This window comes from Pimephales promelas, chromosome 5, assembly GCF_988280905.1.
Source record: "Pimephales promelas chromosome 5, fPimPro1.hap1.1, whole genome shotgun sequence".
NCBI lineage: Eukaryota > Metazoa > Chordata > Actinopteri > Cypriniformes > Leuciscidae > Pimephales > Pimephales promelas.
The window spans coordinates 36438498-36456685 of record NC_142773.1 but is presented as its reverse complement, the minus strand read 5'-3'; the positions used below and the strand labels follow the sequence as shown (position 1 = coordinate 36456685).

Sequence of the window (18188 nt, the reverse complement as noted above, 5' to 3'; positions counted from 1 at the left end):
TCAACATAGAGATAACATTCAGCTTTTATGTAATCCATGCTGGTAAGTAGTCACATATAGTCATTAACACTTGAATATAACCCTAATAGTGGCCTTTTTCACAGTACCACTGTAAAAAACGCAGCCAATAGAACCCACTTAAAATAATCAATATTTTTAAGTGAGATTATTAAATTATGTTTACAAGAAAATACTATTACAATCTTTCTACTACAAAGTTTCACGTTTATTTCAATGTGTTACTCGCCATGTAATTATTTGTGAAATTTATAAGTAATTTCAAAGCACAAAAATTGTTTCTTCACCTTATTTTTTTCAATAAATAGACATTTTATTAATATACAGTATATGATATAATGATATAATAGAGAGAAGTGCATATTTTATGATTAATCTAAAAGTTCTGAGAGATCAGCATTGCTAATCTAGTGTTGAACTATAGTTTTGTGGGACAGCGCTCACACTCGGCCTCCTCGTCCTTCATCGGGACATGTCTTCCTTCAAGCCGAGCTGCTGGCAACCTCTTAGATTTGTTTCCAGTCATGTTTCCTAACAAATGACTGGGCTGCTGCAGATAAGCTCTGCATGCTGAAGACATTAGCCTTTAGAAGGAGAGGAGGAGGACCCATCTGCTTCAGATAAGGGCCGTCCTACTCGTCAGCGCCCAGGATAACCATGACAGAACAAGGAGATGCACATCCATCTGTGCCACATCCCAAAACACAAATACATCAACACAATGTGATCCTGTGTGCTGTTCCTTCCTTTTAAACTGTACAAATACAGTTCCACAACCTTGTACTTAATGTCCGGGCCATAACCAATAGAAACTGAGGTACACGTCAAATCCAAAAAAATTATGACATTTACACTGCCTCAACCTCCAACTTTAAATATTTGGTGAGGTTCTTGTTCAAAATCATGGATATACTTGTGTATAGTGTTTATAAACAAAAAACACTAATATAAAATATTAATACTGGGGTCTTGCTATCTAAATATTAGCTATTGTTAGTTTAAACAGTCATACTAAAGTTTTCACATCATCCTTTTTTCATTTTTTACTGCAGTTTTAGTATATGGGTGAGATTCAAACCAGATTCTTGTGTACCCACATGTTGCAATTCAAGTAAAACTATTCTAAGCTGAGAGAATATTTGTTATTTAACGTTTAAAAAAAAAAACACACACACAAAGTTGAAAAAGTAGATTTTTTTTCTAGATTTATAAATTTTAACCTAAAAAAATGTCCACTATCAATATGAGGTTGTTTATTTATTATTTTAAAAGTTTAATAAATCGTTTCTGTCCAAAGCAGCACATTGTTTATATTGCTGTTGGTTCTGCGTTATCTTGTACAGTTAAAAAAAAAAAAAACCCAGGCTGACAAAATGTAAGAAAACGTCTTTCAGGTCCAAACAAAGATATATTGGCTGATGTGAAGGGCTTCGGAGGGGGGCAGCCCACCTCCAGAGAAACGATCAATGCACATGAAAGCAAGAGGTCACCAACCTTTGACATCTCCATTCAGAGGGGGGAGGGGATGTGATCTTTTGTAAAATTAGCTACATTGATCCAATTGTGAGATATTGTCAAATCCAACCCCAGACTGTGCAGCAGACACGTCTTTGAAATGTGTCTTTCCACCGCTAAATAATGACACTCAAAAGTCTTTTGGACACACACGTTCATATACATCTAAAGATTAATAATAACAAATTAATTAAATTAAATAATAGACTGATTGAAAAGCTTGCATTTTTTTTCTAATGAAAGTGAATATTGTAAAATAATTTGAAAGAACTAATGTCTAACTTATCTTTACTATTAGTGTGATATTTTATCAGTAATTAGAGAACATGTATGCTTATCAAATCAATCAATATCCGAGCTCCCTCAGTCATTTTTACGCACAGGAGGGAAAGACAATGCAAAGAATTGTTTTGTGCATTCTTGCCCTGTCGTTAAAGAAGGGGACAGGTTAAAAGTTTACAAGGGGCCAGGCAGAAGACAGCTAGGTCTCTGCTGCAACAGGACAGGGGTCACTGCTGATTCCCAAAGCCCAGGTGTGTGTGTGTATGTGTGTGTGAGTGGGGTTATCATTTGATAGCATTAAACGTTAAGGCAGAGGTTCAAATCGAGCATGCAGTTTTGAGCGAAGAATGCTTTTTAACGTCAGATTTAATTTATGACCGACAAAAAAAAGAAGGTCATGGAGTGTCATGGACAGATGGTCAGATGCACCATGAACACTTTATGACAGATACTAAAGGTCAAGGAATGGTCAGTTTGTACAGTGTCATTGCCATCTTTGACTGATTCACATAATATTGTGCTGAAAACTAGATATATGTATCGTAACAGAAAAGTTGAGTGAGATGCATTGTATAATGAGATTGTATCATGTGTCTATATGCTTTAAATATAAATCAAAACTCTGTTAGTAGGTCTTAGCTGACTTAGCTATATTAATCATATTCGGTGGTAACTGTATATTAATCCACATGAATTAACCATGAGCAATACATTTTCTACTGTATTTGTCAATCTTTGTTATATTAGCAAATGCAACTCTTCATTGTTTGTTCATGTTACTTCAAAGTGTATTAACTAATGTTACCAAATACAAATTTCGATTTGAATAATGTACAAGTAAATGTTGAAATTAACATTAACAAATATTAATAAATATTGTAGAAGTGCAGTTCATTATTAGTTTAGTCAAACTATAAATAAATGAAACCTTACTGTAAAGTGTTACCAACATTTCTAGAGTAAAAAAGAATACTCTTGAGATGTGATGTAGCCCAATACAGTCATAAATGTGGAAAATTAAAGATCTTTTCAATGATGGTAAGCAACCAAAAGTTATATTGCTAGAAAACACAGTTTAAATATTTGTAACAGGAGTTTTCTGTACTTTGCCTATAAGGACAATATCACTAAACTAACTTACAGAGGCAAAGGACAAAAAAATTACATATTCTTACAGGAGAAGATGGAAAATTTGAGGGGTTTCTTTTGAAACTTGTAAAAAATGTGTACAAAAGCCATGTAAAACCCAAATAAATATACAGTTGAGAACACAAGGTGTTAATCAAATTATTGAGAGACAAAAAAAAAAAATTTGTTTGCCAAGTATATTATTACTTAATTTTTGTGTTGACTTGGAGCTTAGGGACAGAAAAATATTTCCTGAAAGATTTTGCAGTTCCACTATAGAAGAAAAGGTTCTATCAGCGCTACGTATTTGGATTCCTCTGGGTTCTTTATAGAACCCTGAGGTTCCAAACTTGGCCAATAGAACCTTTTACCCAAAAAAAAAAAAAAATGGTTCTATAGAACCATTTTGGAGTTCCATATATGAAGCGGGGGATGGAACCATTTCTGGTTTTAAAACCAGAACCATTTCTTCTGAGAGTGTAGGTTGACAAAAAAAAATCCTATTACAGAGTTAGTCCCCCCCCCCCAAAAAAAATAAAAATGATCCCATAGTTTACTCAGCCTCAAGCCAGGTGTATATGACTTCTGAACACAATTGGCGCTAATATTAAAAATTATCCTGGCTCTTAAGCTTTATAATGGGAGTGAATAGTAACTGAGATTTTGAAGCCCAAAAAAGCACATCCATTCCATCATAAAAGTAAACAATATTTCTCCAGGGGGTTAATAAATGCCTTCTGAATCAAAGCAATGCGTTTTTGTAATAATACACCTAGGTCTTGGATGGCTTGAGGGTGAGAACATCATGGGATCATTTTCATTATTGGGTAAAAACTCATATTGTGTAAAAACTCACAACTAAAACTGCTTTATTTCACCACTCTATACTTGATTCTGACTGGTCATCAATCGCAGCATTCTGCAGTCAAATATTTTGTATAATGGTGTAAAAGGGTTAATATTAGGGCTGTCAAACGATTAATCGCGATTAATCGCATCCAAAATAAAAGTTTGTGTTTACATAATATATGTGGGTGCACTGTGTATAATTATTTTGTATATATACAAATACACACTCATGCATGTATATTTAAGAAAAAATATTATTTATAATTATAGATAAAATATTTATATTTAATATAAATTATATATACAGTATATACATGAAAATATTTCTGAAATATATACAAGCATGTGTGTGTATTTATATATATAAAATAATTATACACAGTGCACCCACATATATTATGTAAACACAGACTTTTATTTTGGATGCGATTAATCGCGATTAATCGTTTGACAGCCCTAGTTAATATACAGTCAGGGTGATACCTCTCTGGTTCATATTGGGGTTCTGTAAACTGGATTGACAACATTATCACAAACTTACCATGTTATTGCATTTTAAAATAATTTAGGCATCTAGTCATTTTTTTTTTGTCTCAGCTAGTGGTAGTTTGTGTGTGAGGCAAATACTGAATAAGCAGGAAATGTATAAAAACACACGATAATAATAACTCAAATGGATTTCCACCTTCCAAGAAATACAATACACTGAACCACAGTAATAACGTCTGTTAAAATTATAGGGAGACAGTTAAAAACCATAATTCCCTTGTTTAAAATAACCACTCAAGCTAACAGATTGAAGAGCAGCATTCAATAAAAGCAGTTCCATTAAACCAACGGAGTATCAAAAAAATAACGTGTAACTAACAACATAATAGCAATGATCAATTGGCTTCTCCTGCTCACTTGCTGAAAGCTGAACCTCCTCCTCTGACCTTCACCTGGTAACCATGGCCACAAGACGAGGAAGCAACATTTATCTGTGCTCCTCGAGATCGGCTTTTTCACCGTCACGATCTTGAGGCAACATGTTTATGACCCACATTTATATTTTCAAGGCAGATTCGGCTTTTTGAAATACGATAACTGATCCCTCGATCCAGCCCTATAAACTTTAAGACGCAGCAGAGCTCAATGTGGCTGTTATCATCTTGACTGATTGAATCCAGTGGAACAGGCTGCTTAAGAAAGACCGAATGCTTGTCTAGAGAAAGAAGCACCTGCTGATTGAGACTGTGCTGAATCTATTCCAAGAGTTTCAAACAATAGGAGAGGTTTTAGCAGGGTTTTATCTTTCCATCTGCACACCCGTCATCTGCTTTGCAGCACAGAGATGACCAATACAACAAAATAAGGCCTTACAATGACTGCCACCACTTTTGAAAGAGCATTAGTTGCTTAAATACATTCAAAATGTCGGGGTCAGTAAAATGATTTAATGGTTTTTTTTTTTTTAAAGTCTCTCATGCTCACCAAGGCTGCATTTATTGGATCAAAAATACAGTAAAAGTAATATTGTGATTTTTTTTTAATTATTGCAATTGAAAATAACTATTTTATGTTTTAATATATTTTAAAATGTCATTTATTTTTGTGATGGTGAACGGGAATTTTCAGCATCATTACTCCAGTCTTCAGTGCCACATGATCCTTCAGAAATCACTGTAATATTCTGATTTACAGCTCAAGAAACATTTCTTATAAATATTGAAAATGGTTGTGCTGCTTAATGTTTTTTTTTGTTTAGGATTGTTTGATAAATAGAGAATTCAATTTTTTTAAATAGAAATCGTTTAAGTCTTTCTTTGCCATCACTTGTGATTAATTTAATGTGCCCTTGACTAAACGTATTAGTTTAGCATATACTGTAAAAAAATATATATATATATATTGAGATTGACCATTATCTAGTTTTTGGCTATTTTTAATTTATCAACATTAGAAAGTGTCCAATTAAAGAAGTGTTACCTTTGTGTCAGTGCAAAACTCTACAGGCAGACATGCCGATTAACAGATTTTACATTTTTGAGGCAATTTTAAGCTTAATCAAATGAAAATTAAGATATTTAGTATTGTAAGATTATTTTTAAGACAGTTCTACCCAAATTTTCATTAAAATAGTACATCTGGCAAGCTTTTATTTTATTTTAATTATACTTAATGGTGATTATCAAACAGTATTTTAAACACACAAAAAAGGCAGTACAACCATGATGTATAAATATGTAAATAATATATTAAATAATGTATAATGACTCGCACAACAGAAATCATTAAAATTAGTATTTGTGCCATTTCAATATGGACAAGTGAGAGGAAAATGTGCTTAATTTTCATGATGTCAAATTGTTTTTAGACAAATGATTTTCTTTTTATTATTTTTATTTTGGATTTTGTGGTTAAATGATAACCTAGGCATGTTTTGTGAGATTCACCGGACTATATTTAAATAACAGCGATCAACAAAAAATCAAACAACTGCATAAACAACACCAAGCATTCGCCATTAACTGACTCACTGTCAAAAAAGTGACACTATAAATCAACACCAGGAAGAAATGAGAGAAACAGCGTCTATATTTAATGGTAATTTAAGCAACTTAATTGTGTGCTGATTTTGCTCTTCTTTGTTCAGTGATTGATCATCGTGTTACACAGATCAATACTGGATACTGAACGCCGGCCCCTCTCGACATTATTGATATCCAATGAAGTTTATATTAGATTTTCTTCCAACCCTCTTCTGTTATGACAGAAAGAAGACCAGCGCACACATGCTCATGTCAAAACATATTAAAAGAAAGAAAGAGTACATTTAATATGAAGGAAAAGGCCTTGTAAAACTGTTGCCATGGTAACAGGAAAACTAAAAATAAGAAATCAATCAACAATGAATGGTCTAAGTCACATTCAGCTCAGCTGTGTTATCTATGTAGGAGATGTCAAGGAGCTTTCGGCAGAACCTTTGTGTGCTCCCCGCAGGTTCCTGGCTCACAGAGACAAAGGGTTTCATGTATAACCATGGACAAGAGCTTTAGAGTGAAGGACTGCATAATTATTGGCAACCAACAAACAGCAAACAATCCTTGGCTCTCTTTTCAATCGGTCCTTTGGAACCATGGTGAATTTAAACTCAGGATGAATGGACTTCAGGAAGAGGAGTGACGGTTGAGGTCTTAAAAGCTGATGGCTAACCAAGGAAGCTGGTCAGCTGCACCCATTTTCCTTGTCTATGAAGATATGAGAGCACTGTGTGTAGTGTTTTTAATGGATGAAATACTGGGCAACTACTTAACATGACATTTTAAATAACAGAAGCTTTTCAAAAACCTAGACAGTGCGTGAAAATAGTTGGTGGGTCTGTATGATGCTTTTAATATCTATATTCTCAATGATTTATGATGATTTAAAATTGGGTAACGTTGTGAATAATGCTATCACAATGTCAATGATTTTATAGCCCTTTTGAGTTACTCTGATGTTTTTAGAGGCCAAAAATATCATAAACATTTGAAGCTTGAGCACAGATCATTGTTGAAGCAAAAAAAAAAAGCTTAAAAAGTGAAACAAAAGAAAGCTATAGAGGTTTTAGTTTATCAAAATTATCTATGAGCAGTATTTTATATAAAATATGTTGAACTCAAAAACTGCTAGAAAAGCAAAGTCATAAATCTAAACCAGGTTTCAATAAGATTTTGTCAGCAAAGCTCCACTGGATTTGTGATTAGGATTTAGTAGACAAATACAAACACTATATAGGAATAAGAAAATATTGAGTGTTTGCTTTATAGGCAAACCATGAGAAAAAGCCACCATCTGGTAAAATTGTTTTTCATTTTGAAGCCTTGCCAACAGAATGAAAGCCTATTAAGGTGTTAGTTCGCCCATAAAATGGAAATTCTGTCATCAGTTACTCACCCTTATGTCGTTCCAAACTAGAGCCCGACCAATAAAGGATTTTGAAGGCCGATACCGATAAAAGTATTTGTTGGTTTTAAAATAAAATATTCCGATATATCGGCCGATATTTTTATTTCAGAAACGCGCAACAAAACATTAACAGATTTTATTATTTGAAATATTAATTTATCGGCCATTATAACTGCCGATACTGATAGTTTGGAAAATGCCTAATATCGGCCGATAATATCGGCTCTGTTGCAAACCTATTAGAGTTTCATTCTTTGGAACACAAATGAAGAACTTTTTGATGAAATCTGAGTGATTTCTGTCCCACCATTGAGAGAGTCTACGTAACTACCACTTTGATGCTTCAAAACGTTCTTAAAGAGATTGTAAATGATGACAGAATTTTCATTTTTGGGTGAACTAACCCTTTAACAAAGACTGCATCATTTTACAGTTAATATATACATGGCCCTCATAAAGTCACTCTGTCACTTCTTCCGTTTCATCATGACATTAAACAGTAAGAATTTATTAGGCTACAGTGGCGTTTAGTGTAAATTTTGATTCCTTTGTGAAAAAACAAAACAAAAAAACTTTAAAGCAATAGAGTGAATATACAAATATACTTGTTAATCAGTCATTTTCTAGTTAAGCCTCCCAGTAATAGTTCAACCCACCAAAAGGGCAGCACAAGATCAGAACCTTGACTCCTGGAAAGTAACACTATTCCTCCTCCACCCCTCCAAAAAAGGGAAGCCAGTCAGTCAAAACCTCTTTTAAGATAGAAAAAGAGATGTCTCCTTACACGCTACGTGAAGACTGGCTGATGGCAGCAAAGTAACAGAGGCTATTCTTATCTCCTCCAGATTAACTTCCAATTGTTTTGGGCAAACAAAGGACGCATCTTAGGAAACCACCCCCTAAAGGTCCAGATGGTCACCGTCCAAGACCCCTGACCTAAAGGCTCCGCCAGGGGACACAACTGCACATGCCTCCAGCACCACAAGGCCACCCAGCAAACCTTGTCTTTTCAGCCAATCAAACGAGGATTCACACTTTCATAAGCTCAAAGCTCGTGCTGATAAAGTGGCAGCTTAGCCAGTTGGTCTGGCTTCCTAATCACCGTAGAGTGGTAAATTACAAGCAGGAGGAACCAGATTGAATTACCACTAAACTGATTGCACAGAGAGTGTATAACTTAATACCTGACCAATGCCATCTTGATTAAAACCTGACCTCACTTGGGCCTCGGTTTCTCCCAAGGGTTCTTCTTCAACTTACCTAAAAAATTTTTACGCCTGGTTCAGATTACACGATTTTAGCCCGATTTTGGCACGATCCGTTTGACATAGGGTGTCGTGGGGATTCGTAAACGACAACGGGCGTCGGGACGCAAGATTCGATCGTATCATCTTGTATAGTGTGTCGTAGTGGGCGACAACCTACGTCGCGTCTGCGATGCTTCACGACATCACGACAAAAAGACTAGCATGTTTCATTTTTTTTAACGGTCGTCCACGACGGGTTGCGTCACATGTATGAGGTTGACCAATAGGAGCACAGAAGCTTTTCCATTCACAACTTTCAGAAATGGCGAAACGAAAGAGAGACGATGGTGCCAACGTTAAAACTAAAAGTAAAATACTGTATAAGAAAACAATATTTTACCTCAAGTTCTCTTTGGAGGATTGACAGCCCATACTGTCCTCTTCGAGCAATCCAGGAACGTGTCCATTGTCGAGTTTTCTTTCTTTTTTTAACTTTTTTTCTGAACACAGACAGCCAATTCAACGCTCACCACTTCATCCATTGTTTGTTTACATTCATTTTCGGAAGTTTCGCTACTAGTTTTGCCCTCTAGATGACATCACGCGCGTCGTTACGGCACGCGATGACTGGTCAGGAAGCAACGTGTAGTCTGACATGTTTCTTGTCCACGACGCGACAAGATTTTAGGAGTCAAAATCGTGTAATCGTAACAGACAAAAAAAATCGTGTAATCTGAACCAGGCATAAAACACAACTTTTTTTAAAGCTGCTTGTTTCAGACGCTGGGATCCTTCTGAAGTCTGTACAGCGACACAAACTAGCTGTTTAAACTGGACGCGTCAAAGTGAAAGAGTCTTCGATTTGTCCTGTTGTCGACAGACTCAAGCGTGTGGAGTGCGTCAGAAACTGAATGCATATTAGTGACAGCGTTAGTGATTATGATGGGTTCTATTTGCTCACGCTCACATTCAGTGTAGGCAAATGTCAGCCGTTAGGTGACTGAATGACAGTGTGCGAGGCCAATTGCGTAACTATTGGTCAATAGAGATAGAGCGCATTTAGGCCACGCCCACACCGGGTGCATTGCGAGAAGCAGTCTCCTTGTCATTTCTGACGTATAACAAAAAACAAAACAATGTCGAAAAGATGCTAAGTGACAAAACATGAAGGCAAATTTGATTTCTCGTCACAAAATGTTTTCAACACTGATAATAGTAAGAAATGATTCTTGAGCATCAAATCAGCATATTAGAATGATTTCAGAAGGATCATGTGACACTGAAGACTGGAGTAATGATGCTGAAAATTCTGCTTTGCATCACTAAATAAATTACATTTTATAAATTAAGCACATATAAATAAAGTCAATTTTAGATAAAAAAATTTTTATTGAAAATATTGTGGAAAATAATGCGGACTTCACAATAGTGATGAATTTTATTGTATTTTGAATCAATTCAGCTATAGGTTATCAAAAAAGTGGAATTTACTTCATGAAAAAGAAGTCAGTTGTATGATGGCAATGACAGCTTTCTAAGGTTGACTTTCAGTTTCATTACCAAATGCGTGTTTAGGAGTCCAGCTTTCTCATAGCTGGATTTGGACTTAGGCTCCGAAGTGTCTGTGACCTCTAAGGCCACCGAGCAGAAATGTTCAGGGGGTGGGAAAGAATGAGACCGTGAGGACAGAGGAATGTGACCAAAACATTGCCTTTAAACCTTCAGGTCATAGGACCTTGAAGGTCATCAGATGAATGTCCAGTTTAAATGGGAATGTGGTCAAGATAGACTGGTTTATAGACACTGCACCAGGAATGCAACCTAGGATTCCTTGAGGATCACTGACTGAATATGACACTTTAACACCTATATAAGGCATCATTCAGTTCATGACTATAACAGCTAACGAGAGACTGAAATAAAAAGACGCTCAGATTAGAAGTCACGTCTAACTCTGGATGCAATCCAATCAAAGATCTTAAAGGGATAGTTCACCCAAAAAATGAAATTAAGTCATTAATTACTCACCCCCATGCTGTACCAACACTTCGTTCATCTTCGGAACACAAATGAAGATATTTTTTTTATTAAATTTGAGAGCTGGATCACTGCTACATAAGGGATTGAAACTTGACGGCTTGAAGGTCTTACAGGGTTGTTACAGCATGGGGGTGATTAATTAATGACTTCATTTTCATTTTTGGGTGAACTATCCCTTTAAATCCAGTGATAACGGCTTTAATAGCGTTCTATCATCATCATTGTTGTTTGTTACAAAACTCAAATGAAAGTAGTTGACATTTAAAAAAGTGATTTGCAGTAGGCTACCTTGCAATGTGACATAATATTTTCTAATTCCTTTATAATTATATTAATCAGTTTTGTGGCCTCATATTAAAAGGTGAATATATAGAGTATTTGGTTAAAAGAAAGTCAACTAAAGTACATTTTATTTTCGTTTATAAAATGATGACCAGCCACAAAACCTTAAATAACTCTTAAAAATAAAGGTGTAGTTTAAGACCCATTTTGAGTTCATCAAAGAACCTTTTTTTTAATCATATTTGTCTTCGTGTGAAATATTTCAATACTAGTCTGAAGAACATTTTTTTTCCAGTATAAAGAACTAACGTTAATTCATCTGTTTTACGGATTTTTAACAGGTTTTAAAAAATAGGTCAAATAATTACAGGTAGGCCTAATAACAAATTCTTTAAACATAGAATGATGTTTTCTTTATTAATTAAAAAAAAAGCTCACTATTACGATGACAGCAGCGAACCCAAACAAACCGAGCCCGAGATAAACAAACAACAAATGTCCAGCAAGCTCTCGGTTTTGACGAAAGTGTCAAGCACACTCATGATGGTTTACGCTTTTAACAGTTTATCTTTGATTGTTTATTTTCTAAAACGACTTTATGATCCCTAGTGTGATTTCATTTGACGTAGGCTATGATCCCTACACACAAGATCGTTTAATAAAGGGTATTTCATTCACATGTTGATTGTTTCATTGACAAAACATAAAAGTTTAGCAACATATTGGAGTAGAGTTTGCGTTAGCCTAAATTAATCTTTATTTTTCGGTCTTGTAAGCATCTGTAAATAAGTGTATTGAGCCATGCTATCAAGCTTCATTGGTTAGTAAATATTGCGTAATTGTTGGCAAACACAGAAAGAAGAGTCAAGCCTTTTATTTCAGTCAGTAAGTATGCATATTTTGACCAAACTCTGTTTGTTTGGCATTAATCCTGACTCAACCTTGAACGTGTATCACGCATGGGAAATTTGAATAGTTTCTGAACAGACCCTATCTATGTGATATGCGATGATAACTCACCGAATTCTGTGAGCAGATGAGAGGTTTCGTCCAGATGTAACAGCTCGAATTTCTCTTTGCTTCTCTTCATCAGATTTCACTTCTTCATCTAGCTCGAGTCTCGCGCACTGACTGACCGCCTGCCGCTGGGAAGCTCGACATGACGTCAGGAGGACTGACTGTTCTGTCACGTCACGTACATCTACCCAAAAACATCCAGCTCCTGGAAACAAACAGGGAACAACTGAGGTTTTAGAAATGTTTTACAAAGATTCTTGATAGTAATTTAACTTTTAAAATGTACAATAAACTCGAATACGTCCAGTCCAGTGCTTATAAAGTAAAATAAATAGGCTAATCGTGATTCGTGTGTCTGTCTATCATAATTTATATCAACAAATATTCGATTTCTGTCTTTGCTTTATAACTAAGAACGTTTTAGTTGACTGTGTACTTACCAGCAAGACAAACTATTCATTTAGGCTTTATTTGGGAATGTATACACTCTAAAAATGCTGGGTTGTTTCGACCCAAATTTGGGTCAAATGTGGACAAACCCAAATGTTGTGTTAAAAATGTAATTTCATTTTAACCCAACTTCAACTTTCAACTGTAAATGTATTAATGAAATTTTTAACCCAACTTTTGGGTTCATCCGTATTTTACCCAAATTTGGGTTGAAACAACCCAGCATTTTTAGAGTGTAATCATGTAAATAATAATATTAATAATGATGTGTACAAATTCTAGTGGCTTTGTATTTTTGTTTTATTTGTCAACTGGCAAACCATACAAATCTTTTAATTATGTGTGATACTTATTTTATAGCATATAAGCAATCAGAATAAATCAAATAAGTCATGCTGTTCCAGGCAGACAGACATGGAATACAGAGATTTTAAAAACTTCATAAAATGACAGAATCAAGAATCTTTAATCAAATTTACACCAAATTCTTATAATGGTATATACAGCGCTGGTCAAAAGGTTGGAAAGATTACTATTTTTAATGTTTTTTGTTTTTTTGTTTTTTTTAATGAAGTCTCTTATGCTCATCAAGCCGGCATGCCTATTTGAAATTGAAGAAAAAAAAAAACAGGAAAATTAAATATTATTACAGATGCAAAGCTGAATTTTCAGCAACATGATCCTTCAGAAATCATTATAACGTGCTGATTCATTATCTATCTTGAACACAGTTAATACTTTTTTTCAGGATTCATTGACGTATGATACTGTATGACCGGTACATGTGGTAGGTATGTCAACTGAATGTCATTCATATTGATGTAAAATCAAACCAGATCAGCTTAATCAAAAACAGGGGCCACTTCTGATAAATATGAATCTTTCATAGATGTGAATGCAGCGCCCACTGCTGGAGCACTTGATTAAAGTTGATCGTTTCATTCAAGTGACACACAGAACACACACACATGAACTACTAAAATGTATTAGCTTGTATTTTACATTTAGTAAGGGTTTAGTAACTCCCCAATTTCTGGATGCATTTCATCCAAGCAAAATGTAGAAGCCTACATCTTCACTGCTTCCACTTTTCTTTCGTTTTTTTTTTTTTTTAACTTACAGCATAGTCTACACTGTTAGATGACACAATTTCACTGTTGACCCCAAATCAAACCCAAATCCAGGATAGAGCGGTTGAGTGAATGTGGTCTGAAATGTGTGGATGAGGGTCATAGTGTCAGAGACGCTGTAGAAGGACAGAGTTCCAGCACTGTGATCCACATACACTCCGATTTTAGACGATCTGGGAGACACGGGGAGCTCGGTTTCAATGTTGCTGTGCCTGAACAAGTAACTGGAGGGAGAGCAGAACAAACCCCAGGATTGATTATTAAATCCAAATACAAACTCACTGTTCCCTCCCTTTCTGCCAATGCTCTTATACGACACTGCTATAAAAACACCTTTACTCCCACTCCACTCAACCTCCCAATAACCACGTCCACACACATTCTCTTTACACAACACCTGCAAGCAACAATCAAATCTGTCTGGATGTGCAGGATAGCGATGAGGTGTCTTCGTATAAGTAGCCACACTGTTGTCTTTAAATAGGAGGAGGAAACGATTTGCTGTGTTTGAATCCAGAGTGAGCTGAAGGGAATCTGATGGAGATAAAACACTTGTTAGCGTGTGAATGCATGCATGTTTCTAAGTGAGTGAATCTGTTTCATGTATTTACAATAACATTTATATTACATGTGATGTGCATGATTACAGGGCTCTGTGTGTGTGTGTGTACATTTTAAAATGCCTTACACTGAAGAAACTGTTCCCTGGTCTTGGGTTCATTAGTGGGAGTTTCAATGCATGTTACTATGGAAATAAACAGACATAATTGCAATTTCTTTTTTGATTCTTCTACACGTTTCATGATGCCAGACTTATTTTTGAGAGTAAATGAATGTGCTGCTGCAGGTACTTTACCTCCATTAGAGAGCTTTTCTACCTCTTCTGTACAGAAACCCTCTAGTTTGTCCTTCAGTTGAGAGATTGACTTTGTCACGTCTTGAAAAGAGAGAGAACTCACAGTGACGCTGTGTAAGTCTCCAGATTCAGGAGGTGCAGCGATGTACTGAAACCTCTACAGAAAAAAAAGTACAATAAAGATACAAAAGAAAAGATTCCTAGAGTAAACTTGATATCCAATCAGCAGCAGATTATACCATCAAATCAAGGCTTTCCTGACTGGGCTACCCTTGCCCATTCATCTGCAAACTATTACAATCTTCTAGCTAAACCTGTCTGTGATGATTTTTTTAGGCTTAACACAGTACTGAGAGAGTTCATGACAACATTGGACCTTGAAGCTCTTCTTAAATACATACTGTACCTTCGGCAGTGGGAACTGGCGGCCCATTCATACTTAGATTTATATGCTCTGAAAGATGGCCAGAATTCTAGGGTACCTCTGGTGTGTGTCTACCGTCTTCTCCTCAGAAAACTGAGGTTACTGGATTTTACACTGGCTAAATGGGTGTTCTTCCTTTCCCTCAGAAAATTAGATGTTACACTGGATAACTGGATGTTCTTTCTTTCCCTCAGAAAACTGAATGTTACAATGGCTGACTGGATGTTTTGTCTTTCCCTCAGAAAACCAAGGACAGCTAACTGGATGTTACACTGGCTAACTGGATGTTATTTCTTTCCCTCAGAAAACCAAGGTTACACCTGCTAACTGGACATACTTTTCAAAACAACTCTAAGGGGAAAAGACTTAAACATGCTCTGAATTGCCCCTTCTGCAACTAACTTTCAGTTAGCCTTGAATATTCCTCCCCAAGTGATTCCGATAACACAGCCCCTGCTTGTCTAGCTAAATAAGCTATATTTGGTGAAGTGATATCGTGGTAGTACTTCACAAAAGTATGTGTTAAAACTTTGATGATGCAGTGTGACAAAAGAGAAGTCACATGAGGGTGGAATCGGCCATAGAGTAGTCTGTTTTAGGTGACTTGACTGCATGAAAACCTAGTTTAATTTAACTTAACTTTGAAACAGTAATGAGGGTCTGTAGTGAAGAGGTGTATTGAAGTGAATTGCCTTTTTAAAGGAGTAGTTCACTTTAAAAAAAAAAATTGCTGATAATTTACTCACCCCCATTGTCATCCAAGATGTCCATGTCTTTATTTCTTCAGTCGAAAAGAAATTAAGGTTTTTGATGAAAACATTCCAGGATTTTCTCCATATAATGGACTTCAATGGGAACCAAACGGTACAAGGTCCAAACGACAGTTTCAGTGCAGCTTCAAAGGGCTTTAAACGACACCAGACGACGAATAAGGGTCTTATCAAGCGAAACGATCGGTCTTTAAAAAAATAAATAAAAAAGTTTAAGTTTTATAAGCACAAATGCTTGCCTTGCTCTGTTCTGTGATGAGCGTTCGTGACTCTCCTGTTCGAACTCGTTCATCAAAATGAACAAATCTTTTTTCGAGTCATGACTCGAAGGGTCATAGATTCATCCCTTATTCATTGTCTGGTGTCTTATAAAGCCTTTTGAAGCTGCGCTGAAACTCTCATTTGGACCTTGAACCGTTTGGTTCCCAATGAAGTCCATTATATGGAGAAAATCCTGGAATATTTTCATCAAAAACCTTAATTTCTTTTCGAATGAGGAAAGAAAGACGTGGACATCTTGGATGACATGGGGGTGAGTAAATTATCAGCAATTTTTTTTTTTTAAAGTGAACTACTCCTTTAATGTACTTTGAACAAATAAAGGACACATACTAGCTATTATGTCATTGGGTTACCTGCAGGAAATAGACGTGGTCAGCTGTGTGTGAAAGCTGCTCCAGCTCAGCGTCTCTTCTCTTCAGATCATCAATCTCCTGCTCTAGTTGCTGCAAGAGTCCTTCAGCTCGAGTCACTGCAGCCTTTTCCTGATCTCTGATCAGCCTTGTCACCTCAGAGCGGCTTCTCTCAATGGAGCGGATGAGCTCTGTAAAGATCCTCTCACTCTCATCCACTGCTCCCTGCGCAGAGAGCTGTCAAGACACAGATCACAATAAACTCTTACTGCTGCCTCACACAGCTTGAGACCCAGGAGTAGCTTTAGTACAGCTGAAAGTGTCCTTAAAGGGTAACTAAACCCTAAAAACAACTTTTTTAGTTAATGATCTGAGTGCTGCCCACTTCAGGTGGAACGCTGAAGTTGAATTTTCCTATTGGAAGTTGTGGTGCCCTGTGACGTAAGCAGGCACCAGCCCACCACGCCCTTGCCTACATTTCTCAAATATTGTCAGTGAGTGGAGCCAGGGGTTTAGTTACCCTTTAAACTCTCAAAACTTACCTTATGAGACTTCACAGCATCCCTAAGTTCTCGCAGCTGCTTCTGTCTCTCCTGGATTCCCTGCTGGAACTTTCTCTGTGTTTCTCCCAAAAGCCTCTGTAGGAAAGCAAAAAAAGCTTTAAAAGCTCAGAAATATTACATAAAACTGCAGAAATCACAACACTGCGGTATTAGCATTTATTATTGTTGTTAGCATTAGCATTGGCACACTGATTTCCACTCATACCTGTTTCTCTGTCCTCCCAGTTTCAGCTGTAACAGTGTCATGGATTTTATGTTCGTCCATCAAACATGGATAACAAATGCACTGCTGGTCAGTACGACAGTAGATTTCCAGCTGTTTGTTGTGTTTTGGGCAGAGCAGCTCTTGGAGTCGTCCAGTGGGATCCATGAGATTGTGTCTTCTGTCTTTAAAGAAACTCTCATGTTGTTCAAGATGACTTTGACAGTAAGAGTTCAGACACTCGACACAGGATTTGACGGCTTTGTATTTTCTTTCAGTACAGACGTCACACCCAACATCTCCAGGTCCAGCATAGCTTTGGGGAGGACAGGCTGTTTGTAAATGTGTCTTCTTTAGTTTCTCTATCATCTCAGCAATCATAACATTCTTACATAAAGCAGGTCTAGGAGTGAAGTTTTGTCTGCACTGAGGACAGCTGTAGATTAGCTTCTGATCGTCCTGATCCCAGCAGTCTGTAATACAGCTCATACAGTAACTGTGTCCACAGGGAATGGTCACTGGATTCTTCAGTACATCCAGACAAACTGGACAGCTGAACTGGTCCTGAGAAAAACTTGCTTCTGCCATTTTGCTATAGGCTACACCCAAATAAAGACATGCATGCCCCAGCTTGATAAATCTTAAGTTTCAGTTTCCACAGCTGACATACTAAAGTATTTCCTGGTTATGTTTTTCACGTGGTTATGCGTGTTTTTCCTATTATCACATCCAACTATGGCAAAGGCATTGGTTATGATTATTAATTATTTATCTGCCGATGTTGCTTGGTTACCCTGCTCAAGCTTTCAGGCACGTCACCTTTATTCATAACAAGCCATGCTTTCCCCATAGT

At 36.4% G+C, this 18188-nt stretch overlaps 2 protein-coding genes across 2 annotated transcripts in view; both read right to left on the bottom strand.

The window, feature by feature from the left end:
* greb1l (GREB1 like retinoic acid receptor coactivator) overlaps window positions 1-12498 on the bottom strand; it is a 57870-nt gene extending 45372 nt beyond the window's left edge. The window contains exon 1 of the mRNA XM_039677486.2: window positions 12312-12498. The gene's annotated coding sequence lies outside the window, so the exon portion shown is untranslated. The remainder of the gene's footprint in view (window positions 1-12311) is intronic.
* A 1320-nt stretch (window positions 12499-13818) lies between these two features.
* Window positions 13819-18097, bottom strand: ftr01 (finTRIM family, member 1). The gene is made up of 6 exons (XM_039677488.2): window positions 17339-18097; window positions 17113-17208; window positions 16574-16807; window positions 14745-14901; window positions 14577-14633; window positions 13819-14422 (listed from the first exon to the last, which is right to left on the bottom strand). Exons 1-6 carry the CDS (start codon window positions 17921-17923, stop codon window positions 13887-13889), a joined length of 1665 nt encoding a protein of 554 aa, XP_039533422.2. The 5' UTR covers window positions 17924-18097; the 3' UTR covers window positions 13819-13886.
* Window positions 18098-18188: the final 91 nt, after the last annotated feature.

Coding starts and splice junctions, on each gene's coding strand:
- ftr01 (XM_039677488.2), bottom strand. CDS start 17,923: ATGGCAGAAGCAAGTTTTTCTCAGGACCAGTTCAGCTGTCCAGTTTGT. Junction 14,902..16,573: donor ACCACGTCTATTTCCTGCAG/GTAACCCAATGA, acceptor TTTTTTCTGTAG/AGGTTTCAGTACATCGCTGC. Junction 14,634..14,744: donor AGAAAAGCTCTCTAATGGAG/GTAAAGTACCTG, acceptor TTATTTCCATAG/TAACATGCATTGAAACTCCC.